Source organism: Stegodyphus dumicola, chromosome 5 (genome assembly GCF_044657685.1).
Source record: "Stegodyphus dumicola isolate Sdum_Otavi_A_Nest chromosome 5, ASM4465768v1".
NCBI classification, from domain to species: domain Eukaryota; kingdom Metazoa; phylum Arthropoda; class Arachnida; order Araneae; family Eresidae; genus Stegodyphus; species Stegodyphus dumicola.
Genome location: NC_140772.1, coordinates 66,307,623 through 66,330,835, shown reverse-complemented (window position 1 = coordinate 66,330,835; position 23,213 = coordinate 66,307,623). Strand labels below are relative to the sequence as shown.

Below are 23,213 nucleotides of genomic sequence, written 5' to 3'. Positions count from 1 at the left end.
AAAATGTATCTGAAGATTAGTAAAACAAAAGACCATTATTATTTGTTAACTATAAATTCTTCATAATATTTATCTGTTTTTTAGGTACTGCTATTGAAAGTAGTTTAAAACAGTTTGCTGAAAGACGTACTGATATTTTTGGCTCTGGTGTTGAAGAAACTGCTATTGGTAAAAAGGTAATTAAACTGGCTCCAGTCTATTGGTATTGAATTATTTATATTATGAAAAATAGTTTTAAAATCTATCCTCAAAATGCATATATAAGCTGAACTTTTTTTACTATATGCCTGTACGCAAAATTAAGTCATTTGAAATGCTAAGTTATGTGAAATATTCTTAATAAATTTTAGTTTCCGTTCCTGATCATAAAACTCTAGAATGAGTTTTAAGAATAAAGTTTTTGCTTTTATTTTGTGAAACAGTGTTTGCAAGTTTAAATATTTTATTCTGCAAATGTGTCTTTACAAAATTTGTAGTCCTTAATATTATACATATGTCTATCCTCTCTTTTCTAAATTTATGAAAATTTATATCTAATAAAGTTTAGCATCAAATAAAAATATATAAAAAAGACTTAGATATTGATGTTTTCATGTAATTGCTATAAAAAATATAAGCTATCCTTTTGATAGTCATTATCAAGCTCAGTTTGCATTTTTGTGTTTTACCATATTACATTTTATTCCACAAATTATGCACAAAATAAAGAGAAAAGAAATTATTATTAAAAGAAGTAATTGCACGTAAAAGATTAGGCATCATTGGTCTGTGTTGCCATCTTAGAAGTTTTAATTACATTTACATTAAAATTAAAATAATAACAAAGATATATTTCAATATTTTAGATCGGAGAAGAAGAAAAAAAGCGACCTGAAAAAGTTACTTGGGATGGTCATACTGCGAGCATGGAAGCTGCTACGAGAGCTGCCAGAGCTAATATTACAATTGAAGAGCAGATTCAACAGATTCATAAGATAAAAGGATTACTGTAAGTTTATTACATATATAATAATTTATGTAAAGTTTCAACATTTCTTGGACCATTTAACATATGTCTGATTAACAGAAATAAGAATTTTAATGTATCATTAAAAAATAAAATTCTGAATATGTATCTTTTAATTCTTGTTTAAGAACAAAAACTGTTAATTTATAATGTCTTTCTTTTTTTATGCAAATGCACCAAACAGTGATCTCTTTAAAAGAAAGTCTTCTTGTATTCTTAAAATACTGATGTTTTTGAATAATTAAAATGAGTTTTATACATATGCACTAGTTAATTCCAAACTATTAGTAAAAAATCCTTTTTGTGTGTGTGTGTTAGCATAACTTTTTATACACAAAATCAGTATGTAACAAAAGATATTCTGCCAGTGATAAGCAGTTTTTAGTGCAGTAAAATTTTAAATTAAGCAAAAAAGCAGCCTTTGTATGTCATAAATGTTTTCAGGGATTCTCCCCCTCTGCCAAAGAGAAAAGTAAAAACTCCCTCGGTTCCACCCCCTTTCTCTTAAAGAAGAAAGACTTAAGTCTTGTTGCCCTGAAACACATATTTGCTAAAAAATGATGTGTAAATATAATTTACTCATAATTTAGGCTAAAATAACATGCCGAATAATGATTATCGGAATAATTTGTTTGATCATATAGAGATGCTAGATTGAGAAAAGCTCGTATATTATAATTTGAATTTCAAGTTAAAATATGGGTGAACTTATTGTACTTTTATAGTTACTGTTGATAAATGCACTCTTTTTTCCAAAGTAGATTTTGAAAAGAATGCAGATATTTCTTTATCTTTGAGGCTTATCTTTATTAGAAATAAATTAACATATTGTTGTGTTCTATGAATTCATGGATTTGGAGTGATTGATGACAACGCTAGATGAAGAATCAAAACACAATTTATTAGGCAGTGTTACTAAGAACAGTTCCAAAAGCATGTTTATAGTCGTCAAAAAACTATGACAAACATGCTGAAATAATCAGCAACACAGCCTTCAGGCTATAACAGTGAAGACAGCCTTACGGCAAAACACTAAATACAGCTCCTGACTCAGTCGATGGCTGTCGGAGTTCAACTCACTCAAGATACTCTTCAAGATAAAACTCGTGCTACACTGCTACTCCACTTACAAGCAGGGTTTATATAGCTTTTGACTTGCCTTTGAAAACATTCTGTGGTAAACTGGTAAGAATTCATTCTAGAATATTCTCACTCCATCTATGGTATATTGCCAAGTGGACAGTTTCATTCCAAATCTGGAAACCCTGCCTTTCCTTGCCATTTTCTGGCAACCCTAAACCCACTTTACGGGAAAGTTATCTTACCGCAGCTGGGCATTTCATAACAATATTATATATGAAGTAAAAAGTGTACAATTAACTTTGTATTAAAATAAGTTGAAGTTACTGCATTTTTTCTCAAGAAATAATGGGTTCATATTTTACTTTTTAAGTTTTTAAAATCTTTAATGATTATTTTTTTTTTAGTCCTGATGAAGAGAAAGAAAGAATTGGACCATCTAAGCCACAAGACTCAACAACTACTTCTACAGCAGCACCAGTAAGCTCTGCTCCACCTGTTAAATTGGTGACTGTTTCTTCTGCTACTACAACTGCTGCAACTACTGCAACTACACAAGTAACTACATCACCTCCAGCAACAACATCAACTGCAACCACAACTTCAACTGCTGCAAAATCTCAGCAACCTCCATTGCCTACAACTGCGACTCCTACAGTTACTGTAATGCAGCAGCGACCACCATTACCTCCAATTCCTCCTATCCCCATGCCTCCAGTTTCTGCTATACTTCCACCACGTCCTATATTGCCACCTCCACAGGGTTTGATCATAACACCTATTCCTCCCCCTGGACCACCACCACCTCATATTCTTGGTGAGTATTAAGTTTATTTAGGGCATACTTTTGAAGACTGAACTTGATCTAATTAAAAGCTCCAGCTTCTCTACAGAAGCACTAATTACATGAGAAATAATTCCAGATCCAGGTAAAATCAAAATATACACCTCCGGAAAGTTTGGAAAATAAATTAAGTAACCAAAGAATGCTAAAATAGTAAATTACAAATATTCAGATAAAAATATTATGTTATCTATTTAACTTTTATTTTATTCTGTTTTCTAAGATTTTTCAATTATTTTGATTTTAAAACTTAAATTGTTGTAGTTGTTTTCGTCTCTGCTCTATTATTTCAAATTTTTTCAGAGTTATTTAGCATCATACGTTATCTAGATTTCCATCTATTAAGAGTAGTAATATTAATAGAAAATGCTAGCTGATAAAAGTATTAATATTTCATAATACTTATTGTGATTTTTTCAATAACCAGATTATTAAAAATAAGGTTAAAGAAATATAACAATGTGTGTTTCCTGTATTAAAAAAGATATAGTAAATATGTTTTTTTTCGTTGCCAGAATTTGAGCTTTTCATTATAATATTATTAACTATTTAGAAGGAAAGGATGAACTAGAATAATTTAAGATTAAATTTAAAAACCTTTAAATAGTGCATATGTATCTGCTTGTAATCTGTGTAAAAAAGTAAAAAGTGGATTAATATTGTAATGTTGTATTATTTTATACAAATACTGTTATATAAACTGTATTAAAATATCAAGATTATAGTTTGTGTTTCATATTGTACATGACCTTATTTTATCTCTAGCATTAAAGTAGTAGATTCATAAAAAATTTTTAATTATTAGCTTCGAAGATTCAGATATATTATCCAGTAAATTAAAATGCTATGTATCTTTCTTAAATAAAACTGCTATATTGATGGCTAATTTAATTTTAACTAGTTAAAAATTTAGTCTTAAATATATTGTATTTGTTTGTGCAGCTATGCCAAGGCCCCCAATGCCACCTGTTATTGGACCACCTGGCACTTCCTTTGTTCCTCCAATGCATCCAATAGCACCTCCTCCTCCACCTCAGCAAACTCAGACATTGGTCCCTGGCAAGACAGCTGCCGCTGCTCCCTCAGAAGATGAACCAGCTCCCAAAAAACAAAAGACTGAAGATTCTCTTATTTCAGAAGAAGAATTCCTTAAAAAGAATAAGGTATTTGTGAACTGTTTAGTTTTCACTGCTTGTTATTGATACATTGAATTTACAATTGTAAGAACAATTATTTTATGCCTTATTGATGTATATATATTAGAACCTGAAGCCTTTATATAATTTTATTTTGCTTTAAATTTTGCATGCATTTTCAGAGTTGCCAACTCTCCCGATTTCGGACTGTTCTCCCGCCAACCCGATTTTCAATGGATTTCTCCCGACTTTTTTCTTATTCTTAACATTTCTCACGATTTTTATGTATGTTGGCTTAATACTTCGTTCTTTGCACCAAAAACGTGATCCTGGACGTCACTTGGTTTTTCTCTAGATTACATCTAAAAGAAAACCAAACTCGTTTCGTCAGTGAGAAATTATGACACGCTTCTGCTTTGTGAGTGAGACCACATGTGTTCAAAAACGTTGTGTTCTGGTTCTGCAATCAAGATCGAGCACAGTGCATATCATCTGGCATATATTAGCCAATGAGCAGAAACCAAGATCAGATCTGTTATTTCATTCATCTTGTTGACGGGTGTGAGTGCACGTGCTTTCGAGAAATAGTGTAAGAAATTACAATTTTGTGTGTTAGGTATGTCTGGGAAAAAAGTAAAATACTCATGTATTCTTCAGAAATTATACACAGATGACTTTCCTTCTATCATTTCCTCAAGGAATTGTAATACATTTGCAATATGTACTGTTTGTCATTACGATTTTTCGATTTGGTATGGTGGAAGGGGCGATGTTTTCAAACACGTGCGTACACAAAAACACAATGACAACATGAATTCTGTTGAAAAAACAAAAAATTAGATTTTACTGTGGAAACAAAGGACCAAAAAGTTATTAATGCCGAATGCCTGTTCTCTGCCTTTTTACTTGAGCACAAATTGCCACTGAATGCAATGGATCATGCTTCAGCTTTATTTAGAAAATTGTTTCCCAATAGCAAAATCACTAAGAAATATTCAAGTGCAAGGACCAAAACGGCTGCAGTTGTTAAAGAAATGGGTATGAAAATTAAATCTTCAGTTATTAACTGCATTAAAACAGCTTCATTTTTGAGATTTCTTCATTCTCTACGAATGGAACCAATAATACCAATTCAAAACTGTATCCAATTGTTGTTTCTTATTTTAATCCAGTGTCTTGAGAAATCGAGTGTAGTTTACTTTCCATTCCCACCTTAAGAATGTTTGACAGGCTTTAATATAGCACAGCTAATTATTAAAATTTTAAACGAAAATGCAATTCCTCTGGATAATTGCGTAGCACTTGGTGCTGATAATGCACCAGTAATGGTAGGTTTGAAGACTGATGTTGCAGGCATCTTAAAAAAAGGAGCATCAGATTTGCAAATTATGACATCACCTTTTAAATTTAGCAGCTGAAAAAAAGAGCAGCATCTTGACCAATGAATGTAGATGAATACATTGTTGATATTTATTATTATCTTGAATGTAGTTATAAAAGAAAGGAAAAAGTGAAACAATTCGAACAGCTATCAAATACTGAAATAAGGAAAATTTTGAAATATGTATGTACACACTAGCTATTTTTAAAGAAATGTTTATCTGAAATCCTCTATAAATGGAACCCACTTCTTGCATTTTTTAAAGAAGTAAATACTTCTAGAGTAAAGATAAAATGCTGTATTGAAAGTTGTAAAATACCTAAAGTAAATGGAGATGTAGCTACTACTTCAACTGTTAAAAATAGGTTTGAGAAAAACAAAGTAATTTCTGCACCAGTGAGGAATTAAATTAACAGTTCTCAAAATAATGCTACAAATATGAGCGTAAATTTGATACAAATTACTCTCAAAAAAATAATAATAAATAAAAAATCAACAAGGGAAACCTTTTTCCGATTACTGTAATTTTATCTTGTGAAGAACGAATATTTGTTTTTGTCTTCAGCGACAACAAAGCTTAACAATGCTTTTTGCACCTTTGTACAATTCATTTTGCCATCATTCGATGTTCTTAACATAGTTCTACAAAGCAGAATTGCATTCATTCATGTTTCGCAATCAATGATTTATGATGTATTTAAAGACATTTTATCAAAGTTTGTAAAACCAGTCATTGTTTTGTCTTCTAATTCTATATATGATGTGATTTGTGGTGAAATAGAAAATCAAAAGAAAGATAAAGATTTGGTAATAGGGGCTGCAACTAAAAAAGAAGTGGAGGATCTTTCCAAGGAAGACAAAAGTATGTTTTATATACATGTTAGAAGCTACTTCTGAGTATGTGATTACATACTACATAAATTTCCAGTCAACGATGAAGTGATTTTGCATGCTAAAGTTGCTGATGTTTCTGCTCTAGCAAATGCATCTTTTTCTGATATAAGATTTTTTTTCAATAGATTTCCAGTTGTACTTCATTTAGTCATGAAAAATGATATTGATATTGCAGCTGATAAAATTTCAGTTGCAGTTTTGCAGTTTACAATTGGAAAACTTGGATAAAATTATAAAATCAGCTAGGATTGGCACCCAGTGGAGTTTAATTGGAAAACTGAAAGGTGCTGATGGAATTTAAAGTATAGTGAACTGTCTAGAATAATGTTGGCTATTCTGACAATTCCCCATAGTAATGCAGAATGCGAAAAGATTTTCAGTGTTGCTATGAAAACAAGGGCCAAATTCAGATCTAGCACTAGTAATAACACATTAAGAAACCTTTTATTAGCAAAAGTGGTAATTGCTATGAACAAAATTATGAAGTTTCCTTCTTAATGAAAGCAAAATCTGCCACTGTTAATAGTATTTGTACGAAAACGATTAAAGTATTAATTTTTGTTAACAGATGCTAATAATAAGAATGTTTTTTTACAAGTAAGTATTTTTGTCTTTCAGAGATTTGTTTAATGTTAGTTCTTTATTAAAAAATATATTTTTATCAGGATTCATAGCAGTTCTTATAAGTCCTTATATTTGAAATTAAAATATAAAGGCCCTTATAGGTGCTTACTTTTTCTTTAAAGCCCTTATTTTTTTGTTTTTAGTACCTTTTTTTTTTAATGAAAGCCAACTTTTCTACCTTATATGGAACGACAGATGGTGAATCATACTCCCAGAAATAGCTTTTCCCCCTTTCTTTGCACTAACATAACCTTTGGTGCATGTCGTTCTATTTGTCAAAGAATTGTGAAAGTGGTAGGAAATTCCAGTACATTTGGTATTCTTTTTCTGCCACCCAAATACTACACATGTTTGAATTTCCATCAAGATTGTAGTAATTTGCATTCTCGTTCCGCGTGGTCAGTTCATATTCGCTTTTATATGATCGTTATGCTTTATGAGCAGGGCTGTGGAGTCGATAGGGAAAATGTCCGACTCCTTCATATATATGTAAACATATACACATGGGTACAGCTTATTTTTTTAATATAAAAGAAATAATAGATGCTACAGAAAAAAATTGATGCATAGCAAAATTTTTATATTAATTAGCATTTATTATGAAATGGAAAAACTGGCATTAGTAATTTCTAAGAAACAGTGAAATTTCAGCAAGATCTTCTTTGTTAGAGGACCATAGGTCCAATTTGATAAACTTCAGAACTGAAGAAGTATCTTTCCACACTGACTTGAGTAGGAAGAAGAGCTGTGACTGATAGGGCTACTTCCTTTAACTTTTCAGGATAGATTTTTATAAGTTGTAAAAGAGGTGTCTTGCAAGAGCAATCATATTTATCTGGTTCTTCAAAGCCCACATATAAATCTTGTGTGTATTTTTTCATTTTTATATCTAAAGGCTCTTGGTTATTTATTTTCATTCGCTTTTCCTTAGCCTTTTCAATGTTATCCAAATATTTCTCAAAATCTAATTCATCAATGGAAAAGGATGATAGAGACTCAGATGCAATATCTGCAGTTTAACTGTCCTAATACTCGAGTTGTTCTGAGAATAATTTCATTCTTAATAAAAGTTCATAGATTGCTTTCTTTGCCTTTTTAATTTGTTTGTCATCCAACACAATTCAGGGTTTTGGATCTACATATATTGAACCCAGCACAATCATTTTGTCTATTAAAGTTTGATTGCATTTTATTTGTAAAACTTATTTATTTATTTTATTTGCAAGAATTGTTGCTAGAAATTTTCAGAGTGAGAAGAGTATAAATATCATTTACCATAAAACATTCTTTATTTTAAATTCTGAAAGTAAACGTTTTAATAACACTTTTTTTTTTTTTTTTTTTTTAATAGGGTCCTGTAACATTTAGAGTCCAGGTGCCATCTGTTGCTGAAAAACCAGAGTGGAAACTCAATGGCCAAGTTCTGGCTTTCACGTTACCTCTGACTGATCAGGTATTAAAAGTTTTCCTTCTTTCAGTTTTCCATCTTTTTCTCTCCCTTTCTGTTTTTGATTTGTGTTTACATGTTTTTATCTTAATAATAATTTCATGCTCTAAAAGTTTTTATCTAATCTCTAGAATTATAATTTCAACTTAACATTAGTGTGCCTAAAAATATTTATTTGATGCACTAATTTTAATAATTTATTAAAATAAATTGATTCTGTAGTCTGAATATTGCACTGAAAATAGAAATAATTTTTTTTAAAAAAAGAAGGGGGAGTCTTAATCTGTCTGCACTTAATATAACAAAATTATATGTATGGAAAGTGGATTATTAAATATTTTTTTAATCTGACATGATATAGAATTTGATTTAAAATGGATTTTTAATTAAATGTAAAATTATAAATTCAAAGAAACTGCTAGAAAATAAACTTTATTCCTGAAAACATTTTCATAAAAATGATTTTTCATAAGTTAAATGTAATTTCTCAGAAAACGTGTCCCCAATTTTTAAATAGGGCCTTAAGAATTCTGTTAGTATATTCATTTTAGTTCTTTTTGCTTGCAAATATTTAATTGTTAGATTTTAAAATTATGTAAAATTTGTGTGTGAAGTAGCAGTAAAATTTGCATTCACAAGAACTTTTTTTTTATTTATATTAAGATAATTTGTATAATTAAAAATACATAACCTGATGCTTTTGAAACCAAATTTAATAAACTTATTAAATTTAGTAAATTATATGAAAATATCTAAAATTAATTCGTTCTTTCAAATTGCATTAATTTGTGTAATTGTGATGTAATATGTTTTTATATTTGCTCATAGGTATCAGTTATTAAAGCAAAGATTCATGAATCAATTGGAATGCCACCCGGAAAACAGAAATTGCAACTTGATGTAAGTTCTTCAGAATATCATTGATAAATTTCTTTTAATAGTCTTTTTAGCAAATCTTAGTTAAGATTTTTAAGATAAAGTACTTAATACGAGGGCCATCCAGGAAGTAGATTACGTTTCCGTCTGTGTCCGCTAGGGGCGGGGTTAGCGCGGCCATCTTGGGGTCAGAGCGTTGCGCAGCTCAGTCTGCATCTAGCCGTGCTAGTGAGAGGTTCGTGGTGTGCTCCGTTCAGATACTGTGACGGTTTGAAATGTCTGCGTTAATTGAAAATCCCGCGAGCTGCGAGGTGCGCTCAGTAATAAGGTTTCTGACTGCAAAAAACTGTAAACCGATAGAAATCTATCGGCAGCTTCGTGAAGTGTATGGGGACAACATTATCACTGAAGGTGGAGTGCGTCAGTGGGTCATAAGATTTCAAAATGGCCGAACCAATGTTCACGACGAAGATCGAAGTGGGAGACCCAGTATAGTGACCGCCGAACTTCTCGAAAAAGTCGATGCTAAAGTCCGTGAAAATCGAAATTTCACAATAACGGAACTTTCTTTGAGTTTTCCACAAATTTCGCAAAGTTTGTTGCACGAAATCATCAGCGAAAAGCTTGGTTACCACAAGTTTTGTGCAAGATGGATTCCAAAAATCTTGACAGAGGACCACAAAAATCAGCGAATGGCTGCAGCGTTGAACTTTTTGGACGCTTACCATAAGGATGGTGACTCTTTACTCGATCGCATCGTTACTGGTGACGAAACATGGGTGAAACATGTGAACTGTGAAACGAAATTGCAATCAATGCAGTGGGGGCACACAAGTTCTCCCCAAAAACCCAAGAAATGCATGCAAACAATGTCGGCAAGGAAGATGATGGCGACTGTTTTTTTGGGACAGAAAAGGTGTAATTTTGGTGGACTTCCTGGAAAGAGGCACTACAATAAACTCTCAAAGGTATTGCCAAACTCTCCAAAAACTCAGAAGAGCAATTCAAAACAGGCGCAGAGGAATGTTGAGCTCTAAGATCTTGTTGATTCACGACAACGCCCGGCCCCACACGGCAAATGTCACTCGTAAAGTTCTTGAATCTTTTAAGTGGGAGTTGTTTCCTCATCCGCCGTACAGTCCCAACCTGGCACCGAGCGACTTCCACCTATTCCCAGCAATGAAGAAGTGGCTGGCTATGCAGCGTTTTGATGACGACGCACAGCTGCAAGAAGAGGTAACGAAGTGGTTGAAGGCGCAGGCGGCCGAATTTTCCGACGAAGGAATTTCCAAGCTCGTACATCGCTACGATAAATGGCCTTAATTTGTATGGTGACTATGTAGAAAAGTAGTATTTGAGTGTGGCTTTCATCTGTATATAATAAAATTTGTTTCCTATACTTTGTTTATTTTTTTATTCCAAAACGTAATCTACTTTCTGGATAGCCCTCGTAGTTATAAAAACTAGTTTTTTCATAGTGAAAGCACAAATACGAATGCAGTTGTAAATGACAAAATTGCAACTGCATTAAAAAAAGTACAGAATGGCAGAGTTTATGGATACAGCAAAAAAAAAAAAAAAAAAGGGTAAAAGATGAATGAGTATAATTTATCCACTTTGTACTATCATGCAAAAGAAAGCATGCTACTGTATGCCATTTCATTTGGTGCAATGGTCTCAAAGCAATGTTATGTGGTCCACAAATACTTTTTAATTATGTATTTTTTGAAAATACACTACTTATAGTTTCAGAGACGGACTGCTGTTGAAGGAAACAGAGAGAATGAATAAGTTAGCCATTTGCCTTTGACATTGTATGCTTGCATGTTGGGGCATGTGTTTAGGTTGTGATGCCATGTGATTGGTACAGTCAGTAAATTTAATTTGTATGCACCATACCTTCTCTGTCGAAAAACAGTGCCATCATCACGTTTCCGGCAGATGGAACAGTTCGACACTTTGTTCGTATCAGGGAACTGCAATGTTTCCACTTGAGTGAGCTGGGTTTTGTTTCAGGTGAGAAGTGGTGAATCCAAGTTTCATCTCCAGTCACAATTTTGTCCAAAAACTAATTTCTTTCCGTTTGGTAACATTGCAGAAATGCAAATGCACTTTCAAAACGCTTTCCTTAATGTTCCTCCATCAATAGAGGTGGCACCGAGCTCAAACTTTATGAAATTTAAGGTGATCGTCAATAATTTTATGCACACTTCCATGAGAAATATCCAGTTCATTTGAGATTTCGTTTATTGTTATGTGTCTGTTTGCAAGAATGCATTCATTCATGTGAGCAGCGATTTCCAAATTTGTTGCAGTTGATGGTCTTCCTTCGGGCTCCACGTCATCAATATCTGTAAGTCCATTCTCAAACATGTTGCACCATTTCGCGATAGCATGAAGTGTATAGTGACATTGCATTTTCACCATACACTTCATGCAATTGCCCATAACGTTCAGAGCAGTTGCATCTTTTTGCCCACCCAAAAAAAAAACGAATCACTGCACGCATTTTCAGTTTGGACGCTGTTTGCAGCTGTCAAGACATGTTTGCGACTGATTATCAGAAAAACTAAACTTGCCTCTTGGGGAAGCCTCTGCGCCACGCGATAAAAAGTACATGTCTGAAGTGTTGCCACACAGTGTCATCCAAATAGTCTTAGATGGAACATATTTATGCAGTAGTGCAACAAACTTTCTGAGTGACCTACGTATTTCTTGATTTTAATTGAAAAATTACTATCTCACTTTGTACCTTGATTCATTTTCTTCCAATATACATTCAAACTGAAATTGGATATAATTAAAGCTGGCAGAAATTTCATGTGTTATAAATGAAGAAGCCAGCCTTTTATGCAGATTTTTCATCCATAATGCTGAGCGGGTTAATATTTATAGCATTTCAATTAAAGTTTTTTTCCCTTCATTAAATGTAGCATCGTAAAAAAAAATTGCCGCTTGTTGTATCTACCTGAAAAAGGAATGGCTCTGAAAACATATATTTATACATCTTAAAAAAATTTTCATATAATTCTCTTGGTCCTGGATTTGGATCCTGGGCAGTGGGCTCATTGTATGGGAGTTTTTTGTGGCTTTCCTGATGTGTAAAATGGATGTAAGCCAGTTTCCCTTAAAAAGTCCTCCATGAAGGCATCCCTCCCCAAGGCAAATAGACCTTGATTTTTTTTGCCTTCATAATTAACCTAACCGTTTGGTAAAGAGATAATATTAATTTAATGTAAACATAAATTTTTGTGTTGTCATCTATAAAGCACATTTAGAATGATGTTAGGAATATAAATTATTTCCATTATTATTAACTGTTTTGACGGTACTTTTTCAAAGTATATAGTAGATATATTATCTTATCAAACTAAAGCTCTTTATGAAAATGATAAGTTTAATATGCATTCTTTGTACATAATCATTTGCCCAATATAGTTATTAATTTTAAAGTTTATATTACAAATAAAACGGCAAGAGAAGAAATTCGTCTAAACTTTGCAAGCAGAAATATGTGTACCCTTGACAAGAAATGAATTTTAAGCCTATTTCTTCCCCCTCATAAATTCAAATATTTTCCAGGTTAATGCCATAACTAAGCATATGATGCTGATGATGATTGGAAAAACAATTTAAAAACTATTCTATTAAATGATGTGATATATAAAACAAACTGCTGAAAAAAGAATAATTTTGAAATGTAGGTGTAATGAAACCTCAGTTTATGCTTATTATAACAACTTCTATTAAGTATGTAGGTTTTTCTGTTTTGGGGGAAGCCTAGTTTCAGTTTATAAAGTAGTTTGAAAAGTGTCATCAACTACATCAAGCTTCATTATAATTATTATGTATATAGTTAAAGACTGATAATTTTTTTTTTCCCCATTATTCAGGGAATGTTTATCAAAGATTCCAACTCCCTGGCATATTACAACTTGTCAACTAACTCCATTGTTGCTTTGCAAGTCAAGGAAAGAGGTGGCCGCAAGAAGTAAAATGTTTCTTGAAGCACTCTTTATTATGGATGTATTCTTTACTCTGAACTGTTAAAACTCTTTCAAAAACGTTTTTCATTGTTTTGAAAAATTTTATATTTTAGGCTGTTTTCAGTTATATGTAACAATTCTATGAGTAATAAAATTTAATTATCTTCATTTGTGTCTATATTTTTGCAATATTTTCTTATCTTTTGTACATATATTGTGAATCTAAAATGCTGTGTCCAGCTAAAAATGCAATTTAAAAAATTTCAAAGAAGGGAATATGGATAACATCATTGAAATGTGCATGGCTTAAAATTTCTCCATTACACCAATATTTGTTGAAAATGGTTTATTTCCTCATAGTAAATCTTAATTAAGTGATTCATGATTGCAGATTATTAAATTTCAATAATGCTTATAAATGATTACTGTATTACAGCAGTGTTTTCCATTTGGTTTGTGATCAGTTTCTACAGATTTTGCTCTTGAGTTGTAACATTTTGCAAATATTTATTCTGTAATTTTATTTTATATAATTTATATTTGCTGTTTCGGAGATCAACGTATAGTTAACACTTTCGCTGCCAGTCATGTAAGGTTGTATTGATAGTTAATGCTGTGTCACAGAAGTATAGTTTACACATATGCTGACTTACTTATTGTAAGAAATGTGATTTAAAAGAGGTGATAAAAGTTTATTATGAGTGCAGCATAAATTGCTAACCCTTTAAGCACAGAATTTTATTACTGCGCACCAGCGCTTGATCAGCACTAAAGGTAAAATTACTTCTGCAATGTCGCATTACACGCTGGCACATAGCATTTAAAAGTGAATCAAAATAAATAGCAGTACACATTATTTTGGAATGAAACTGTATCACAAACAAATATTTGTATTACAAATTAATTTATAACAAGATAGTTAAAATGATATTGCAAACTATATATTTTAGAATGTTATTTGTGTATGATCTCTGCACGAAATGAAACTTTGTTGCCATTCCAAACCATATATATTTATAACTAATTTCCAACCTTCACTTCACGGCAATACCAGCATATATATCCAAAACGTAATGCTAGTTGAACTTGAAAATAAATAATGAGACGTTGCTTTTCCAGCACCAGCATGACTGGCAGAGACATCACACCACGGGCAAGAGCTTGATTTGATGTTCAGCAATAATGCCAGTGCATGATTGGCAGCGAATGTGTTGAAAGTCTATCAAATTACATGTGCTTGTCTTTCTTAAATTTTCTTTAAAAAAATGTATCTTTTATTTATGAAATTTCATTAAAATCTGTACCATTATAGAGAATAAATTTTTAAATACTCATACCATGCCTTATACAATGACTGTATTTAAGTCAGTGAGATAGAGAGAAAAAATGATAGTATGCTGATGCAGTATATACACAGAAAGTGTCTGTGCCATGTATCTCATTTGTTCTTTAATCTATTATTTATGATTGCATAACATGCATTTAAAGATGTCAGATGTAATTAATCATCCTACCTACTACAAGATTTTTTTTTGATAAGTTTCCTCATGCTAAAGGATAAAATGCAGCTGAAATTCATTGCAGATTTTTTAATGTTTATGATTAAGACTGCATGATTGATACTAGTGTATGATGTGATTGATACTAGTGTATATAAATTATTCTGAACATTTCAGAAAAGGCAGTGTTTGATAGTATTGTTTGAACAGTTAATAAAGTAGTTTGAAAAGTGTCATCAATGTTACAAGGTCCTGTGACGAATGTTTTATAGAGAAGATAATTATATAGAAAAATAATATATGTAATTTTTTTATATAACGTAAAATGTCATAACTTCCTGTATATAAGAGTCCATAGTGGCTTTCTGTGAACTGGAATGAAACTTAAGGTGTAAGGTATGTAACTGAAAAAGATTTAAATAACAATGATTGAGCTGCCATGATTGTAGTTACAATGAAATTTTAAGGATTTCTAGTAGCAGTACGATATTTGTTTAATTGTAATGGGATTTGCACATTGAAAAAATCATAAGTGGCATTTTAATAATACCTCTAGTTAGAAAAATGGCATTTTAAAAACACTGGTGAAACAGAAGAATAGTAGCAACAAACAGCGAGGAAAAGCAATGCACAGATATTTAAATGCACGTAATGTGCATTGCGGCAGGGAGATAGCATATGTAGTGCAGAATATCACAGGCACTAAATCACACAATCCAGTGTTGGGGGATTAATTTCAAATTTTTTGCAGTATGGTGAAATCTGTTACCCTTAGTAAAATTCTGGTGACACGCTTCTTGTTCTATACACCACCATTTATGTTAGAGGAATATGAAAGAAGGACCCATGATAATTTTGTGGTAGAAGTTTTGCTTATATATTTGGTATGTGTGATTTTTTGCTGTGTATATAGTCTCATTGCCGTCCTGGCCCTGGTAGGTATTTCTAAATCATCCGCTGCCTACAAGCTGTTTTCAGTAAACTACATCTGCAAAAATAATGAATGATGTAGCCAAGAAAGAAGGAATAGGATTTAAAAAAAAAAAAAAAAAAAAAAAAAAAAAAAATGTAGTGTATAAACTTGCTGAGCTTCCATTTGTAGAAAGAGGACCCCTTACTGGATGTGATATGTGAGTCTTTATCGTGTTGGAGCGCTAGTAGCAGTACTCACTTTTTTTTTTTTTTTTTTTTTTTTTTTTACATCTTACAAACTCCATTTCATATAAAGCTCCAGAATAAGCAAAGGCTTCAGAAATCTATTCTGCTATTATATAAAACTGATTTTAGCATTTTGCATTCACTGTACATAAACAAATTTTGTCTTATCTAAAATCTGAAGTTACCAGCAATCTTTACATCATAAAAAACTTGCTCTTGTATTTTTTAAACAGGAGTATACAGCTTGATTCTCTCTCTGAAAGGTATTCACAACCTCATATGTGATAATAAATTTACATGGTTCCCTTTCAAAATAACCTTAGAGTTTTAAATATTTTTTAATGTCATGCTTTATTTCTAATTGCAAGTTTTGTGAAATTATGAAATGTATAGTTGCCAATGTTGCTCCAGTACATACTTAACTAACTCTGAATTTTTATCTCAGATTGTTTTTTCGTTTTAAAAATGGCACTAATAGTCTGGCTTAGGGCAGTTTAATTTCTTAGCATTATACTAATTTAGTTACAAAATTCCCCTTTACCTTTTGAAGCATATATCCCATATAATTTTGTGATAGCTGTGGGAGCAATCTCTGAAATATGTTCATACTCACAATTTTTTGCTTTTGTGTTATGATAAACTCTTGTATTGAAAATCGTTATAAACCCAACACTGATCTGGAAATTACTTTGAGATGTTAACGAATCTCATTCTGGCATGCACGTTAGAAAACCCTTTCGAAAAAAGATGGAACTCGGACAGGTGGTAAAGCGTGAAACATTAGTTTCAGACATTGTGTAATCTGTAATTCTTACCAGTTTGGCAACTTTCTGGGAGTTTCGAGAAGACTCATTTTAGAAGCTGAAAGAGTAATTTTTCCTGAAATTTTCAAAGGTCTGTCAACACCATATAAATATGGCTCCAAGAGCCTGGATTGCTAATAAATTATTTGTCAGATCTGAGAGAGTGAACTGAATTGCATTTTGAATTTTAAGATGTTTTTCATATATTAAGGAGGATTTGCCTGCTATCTTCATCCTCTCTGAATTATTTACAGCTGCTTATTTTACTGTGTGTTATTAATTGCCATAAAGTTTTAATATGTTCTTGATGATCTAGAGTGATTATTTAAAAAGACATTCATAAACCCATAGCTTGCGATAATATTAATGGAGATCCCCTTTAAAATTCTGTTTTCTATGATGTGCAAATTATTGGATAATTTATGGCTGCCAACTGGCATGAAAAATTATGATACTATCCTTGTGAAGTATTACTGTTTGGATATGTATATATTACCTGCATTTCTTTTTTTTCTTTCGTGTTGTTTATTTTCTCGGTATTTAATTCTGTGTTATCATTAATACGATAATTTTGTAACTAGCAACATGTTTTGTTTTACTATTGAAATTTGTGTGAATAGCAACAATATTATATTTTTATTCGTTTGGTGTGGAATAGTTTTCTTACCTGCAGGCATTTTTCTTGGACATAATAATTCATGTTTTTAGAATGTTAATAAAGTTTGTCTACAAAGCTCATTATTAGTTCAAGGCTTTAGAAGGCTTTTGTCTTGTACTTTAGAAAAGGCTGTTTAATATATATGTTAACTATGCTGTAAATGTATGCTTCAGAATTGTCTTTTAATGGACTTTTTTAAGTACTAACACTGCAGATCTTCTGCACGCCATAAAGGTAAGTGGAAATACTTGGTAAAAGTTTACAATTGGGTGCCCCCCTTTTTTTGTGTGTGTGTGTATGTGATTCTTTTTTGACACCAGGAGGGCACAATTTCAAGATGGCTGTTACACAAAACCAAAATAAGAAGTCAAAGAATTGCACAAACTCAGTATACATATACACATCGATCTATTTTCACTTAAAAAACATCAGAGAATTGCACAAATTAGGCATTGCACACTGCCTTAACTTTGTCCACATACTTGTCAATATATTTTCACTTAAAAAAATCAGGAAGCTAATACAAAGTTAAAACTATCATGGTAACTAGAAATGGAGTTTCATTGCCAAAATTGAGCAAAATTTGTCCCTAATCGAAGAGGCGCCTAATTCTACACTAGAGGCATATTTTTTACTAACTTAAGTTGTTAAACTTACTAACTTCAACAAGTTACTAAAAAAGTGTAACTTTTTTAGTAGTGAAGCCCATTTTAAAAGATTTAAGAGGATAAGTGAAATTTACCCTAACGCAGCTTCACTAGTTTCAATAATTGTTAATGGAATTAAAAACCCGATTAGAAAGAACAACAAATATATTTGATTAATATGATGCCGCTTTACCGAAGAACCTTCTGAAATTGCGGAATTCGAGCAGTTGAGGATAGCTTTAAACTTCCTCGTTTAAACATTCCGAGTTTCAATGGTAAATATACTGATTGGCTTAATTTTAAAGTTCTGGACATGGCGACATTTCATGCCAATCAATCATCGGTAAAAATTCAGAAATTCCAATATCTGATAGTCCTTTTAACGGACGAACCAGCTGCACATTAAGCACATTCAAAATTTTCGAAATTACATACGATGGAATAAATTGATGAATTGTTATGATAGAATAAATCATGTCGCTTGTCAAAATATTTGAGCAACCGAGAATTACTAGTGATCCTGTAAACCTAAGAAAACTATCTGATACATCTAAAGATGTTGTCCGTGGATTAAAATCTCTTGGTGAAAGAGCTTCGTCTAGAGATATTTGGCTATTTTTTCAATTAGAAAAAGGTTGATATTGAAACGCACCATTTATGGTCACAAAAGATTGGTGAAGAAGTGTTTACTATCTTAGAAGGTTTTTTTGGAATTATTAAACTCAAGATGTCTTTCACTCAAAATGTTAAAAAGTAATAATACTGAAAGGCGAGTATTGCATAAAAATCAATGTGCTGTTTTACATAATAATAAACATTCTGTTCTAAAATGTCAGCACTGCAATGTTTCTCATACTTTATCAAAGTGTTATAAATTTAAAAGTGGAGATATTGCAACTAGCAAAAATATCATCCAGAAGAATGTATTATTCTTCGATTGTTTGAGGAATCATCAAGTAAAATTTGTTCATCGCAAATTGACAGTGGAAGTGAAACTTCTTTCATCAGTGGATCATTTATTCAACAATTAAATATCCGAAGACAAATGCAAATGCATTTTGTCTTCGGATATTTAATTGTTGAATAAATGATTCACTGCATAATGACAAACATTTGCATAGAGTGACTTGGTGATTCTGAAGCAGCATTGACTTGCAGTTATGTAAATGTAAAATTGTTTCTGAAATCTGAGTTGAAAAAAAAGTGGTGCATATGCAAGCATATGTTCTTTACAAATCAACTTCACTTTTGCCTTCAGAAAAAACTGACAGCAAAGACCTTGATTATTTCAATTCAATTAATCTTGTCGATTCAAATTTCAGTATGCCCAAACAAATAGACATGTTAATTGAAGCTAGCTCTTTTTTTCTGTGCTTCATCCATGGCAAATTGTTGGCCATAAAAACGTAATTTTGCAAAACACCATTTTCGGTCAGGTTGTGTATCTGCCAGAATTAAAATCGAAGGCAGTGCTCCACATCCCATTAGTATTAATCATATTAGTTTACATACTGAGGATAATGTCGATGCAAAACTTAAGCATTTTGGGAGTTGGAAGAATTAATGCTCCAGAACCAGAATTCAATGGTTGAAGAAGAGTTTTGTGAGAAGTATTTTAAAGAAAACTATCGAGTAAATGAAAACAGAAGATTTGTCATCCGTCCTTCAATTCTGGTTTCATATTTCTTTTTTTTTTTTTTTTTTAAACAGAGTAATAGATTTAGATGGAGTGAAGCCTTATCCTAATGTAACTTAACACAATGAAGATTGTTTGGATGAAGAGATGGAATTTCTTTTTTAAAAATAGGTGTTAAAACATATTTCTGATAGTAATCCGAATTAATTTTGGTGTTTTGTTCTACTTTCCATGTTTTAAGTTTTTCATTATAAGAAAATCTACTAATGACCATAAAACCTTTAGAAAAACTTTCCTTGTTTTCTCTGAACCAACATATCAAGTCTTTTTCAGTAGTAAATCAAACTTTTTCTATTACAATCAGATAAGTATATCAAAGTCTCATCAAATGTAACTATATATTTCCTATTTTCACCTACCAAATAATTTTCATACAGCAATCTGCAGCACAAAGTCTATGCTGAGAAACGTGTTGATGTTAGGCAATGAACATCATGTTATTTTGTTAGCTCTAAATCAGATTTTTTAATTTTGTTCACAGTTCCTACAGAGATATTTAAAGATTTTGCTAAAGCACTTCAGGGGCCTGGATTTTCCTTGAAAACATGAGATGCAACTTTAGATTTAAAAAGAGCTGTATGCACCTTTGTTTGGTATGCATTTTTGCATTTTTCTCAGTCGGATATAAACTTTGACATTTCTTTCCTTTCATACTGATTATGTCACTATTTTACGTGTAGAAATATTAAAACCATGCTTTTCCCATCTCTTTTTAATAATTGATTTAGAGTATTTCTTTTCGGACAGTGCAAAAATATAATCTTTGAGCCATTGTTTATTTTTCAGCGACATTTTAAGGAAAAGACTATTTTTAATGCTGCAGAAGATAATTATAATAATTAAGCCTTATTCCAATTTGATACCGGTCATATTCATGTTTTAAAATTAATGGAGAAAATCAAAATCGTTACAAAAAATGTATAAACACCTTCTGTAATAATTGGACTTCGTGTAGTATCTGACGGATCATGTAAACCTAAGAATTCAGTTCTTTGATATCTGTTTTAGAAAGTGCAACATTACGAGATATATTTTCAATATTACTTAATTTTCATATACATAAAATAGCTTTTTCTTCTGATGTAGAAAAAATGTACCACCAAATTTTAGTAGATAATGAGGATCAACATTTGCAAAGAATTGTTTGGAGAGAATCAGAGTTAATTCAAAAATGCAGACATACAAATTATGTACAATTACTTATGGCAGTGCATCTGCCCCATTAATGTATCTTCCGTTCTTAAAAATGATTTCTATGTAGATGATTGTTTATCTGGATCAAACAATTTAACGGAAGTGGTTGGCCTATGCTGTAAACTTTCACAGCTCTTAGGGAAACATGGACTTAATTTAAGGAAATATAGATCAAGCTGCCTTCTCGAAAATTTATTAATTTATAGCCAGGAAGAAAGTGACCTGGAGGTTCATTCAGATGATTGTGCCAAAACTTTAGGGCACTTTTGGAACTTTAACGACATATTTTTATGTAATATTTCTATAGATCTCGGGACTGAAATTGCTAAAAAAATGTTCATTTCCCGATATTCTAAGATCTTTGACTTTCTTGGCTTGCTATTGCCATCTAGGGTCAAGTTAAGTGTTTTAACAGCTTTTGTGGTTTTGAAACTTGACTGGGATGCCCCACTTTCTAAAGAATGGGAAGACAAATTGCAGCGACCTCAAGAAGATCTTAAGGTTCTCAGCAAAGTTAAAATTTCCAAGTGGCTTCAAACTGCATTTAATCATATTTTTTCTGCATGGTTTTTGTTGACACGTCATAATCTGCTTACGCTGCTGTTATCTACTGTGTTCAACCAGTATATCACAACAGAAATGAAGTCAGTTTAGTTGCTGCTAAAACGAAAGTCGCACCCGTTTAAACAAGTGTCTACGCCTAAACTATAACTTCTAGGTGCATTGTTACTTGCCAGACTAATCAAAGCTGTCTGTGTTTTCTACGGCAATGAAATTTCCTTCCATGCTTGGACTGAGTGTGAGGTGGTTCTCTCTTGATTAACAGCTCACCTTTGAAAATGAAAGCTTATTGTGGCAAACAGGACTTCAGAAATAATAAACGCTATTTCCTATTAACAGTGAAGGTATATTTTGACGAAACAGAACCCTGGATCGAACCTAAATTCCTACTGAACATATCCCTTTGGTGTCATGGACCATTATTCTTAGTGTTAGACAGTTCAAAGTTGCCTGTACAATATTCTATCAGTAATGAGACCAGTAGTGATGCAACTGCTTTAGCTAAACTAAGGACAAAATCTTTTTTTTTTTTTTTTTTTTTTTTTTTTTTTTTTTTTTACACAGCAGCTTATTTGACTACAATGGATTTTTCCAAACTGTTTTGGATAATTTATTTCAAAACTGTAAAACTGTTCTGGATAATTAATTTCAGACTCTCTGGATAATTTATTTCAGAACTGTTCTTTTTTATCTAAAATAGTTAATGTAATTCATTTTTGCTTAAGATTTATTTTTAGGTGCAAAGAACAGGTCTTTAGTTTTGAAGATGATAGGTTAAAAAATGCTGCCAGTAGTACCTTCATCTAATGAAAGGGAAGAAGCTGTGAAGTGGATCATTAAATGGATTCAATTTGTGCATTTCCTTAATGATATAAAGAATCTAAAAAATAATTCATCTTTAGTCCAAAAATGCCCACTTTATCCTTTTCTAGATTTAATAGTGTTTTACGGTGAGAGATCGTCTGCAAAATTCTGACTTGGCATTCAATGTCAAACAGACGGGTGTAGGATAAAAAAAAAAATATTATCACTGCATTTATTAGTATTCGAATCAGAATCTGAAGATGTAATTTTGTTTATAATTAATTATCTTTTTGAAAAATCTCGACTGTTCCTCATCGCTACTATTCGAATTTTTGTAAAGCCTCGCAATAGGTTTCTTCTTCATTGCTATATGATTACTAAAAACTTCTTCTTTCGTTTTTCTTTTAGACACTGCAAAAAATTGGGGCAACATTTTTAACAGAAGAAAAATTTCAACCATCTGTCACTGCAGAAAAAATATTTGGAAAAGAAGAAATAATTTTTGAATTCTGTGCCCTTTCTTAGATACTTCATTCTTGAGGAAAATTTTAAACTGAATACCTGTCTCAAAATGTTTCGTTCTAGATTTCTAAACTCCTATAATTAGAAAAAATTGATGCATGGTATAGCAGCGCTCGTGACCTGAAGGAAATTTTTTTACAAACTCGCCTGGCAGTCAACGCGTTAATACATTTTAGTACAGTCAAAAGTCGTTAATTCGGACACCCATAATCCGGAATGATCTATAATCCGGACCTCAAAGCTAAAATCTTTCTGCGCATGCGCATAGGCGTTTTACTCGTGCGCCCAAGACATTTACGACTGCGCATATGCGTCTGCGCAAGTGCAGAATACGTTTTCGCGTGCGCGTTTAATGTATAACGGACGCTATAAGCTAAAATTATCTATTTCAGTTAAT

General features: G+C 31.9%; 1 protein-coding gene across 2 annotated transcripts in view; it reads left to right on the top strand.

Annotated features, from left to right (window-relative positions):
* Sf3a1 (splicing factor 3a subunit 1) overlaps positions 1-13,442 on the top strand; it is a 52,063-nt gene extending 38,621 nt beyond the window's left edge. For both annotated transcript variants that reach the window (XM_035369034.2, XM_035369027.2), the window contains exons 15-21: positions 85-176; positions 846-988; positions 2,494-2,903; positions 3,873-4,093; positions 8,317-8,418; positions 9,241-9,312; positions 13,182-13,442. In XM_035369034.2, coding sequence (XP_035224925.1) covers positions 85-176; positions 846-988; positions 2,494-2,903; positions 3,873-4,093; positions 8,317-8,418; positions 9,241-9,312; positions 13,182-13,283 — 1,142 coding nt within the window. In that variant the 3' untranslated portion in view covers positions 13,284-13,442. The remainder of the gene's footprint in view (positions 1-84; positions 177-845; positions 989-2,493; positions 2,904-3,872; positions 4,094-8,316; positions 8,419-9,240; positions 9,313-13,181) is intronic.
* Positions 13,443-23,213: the final 9,771 nt, after the last annotated feature.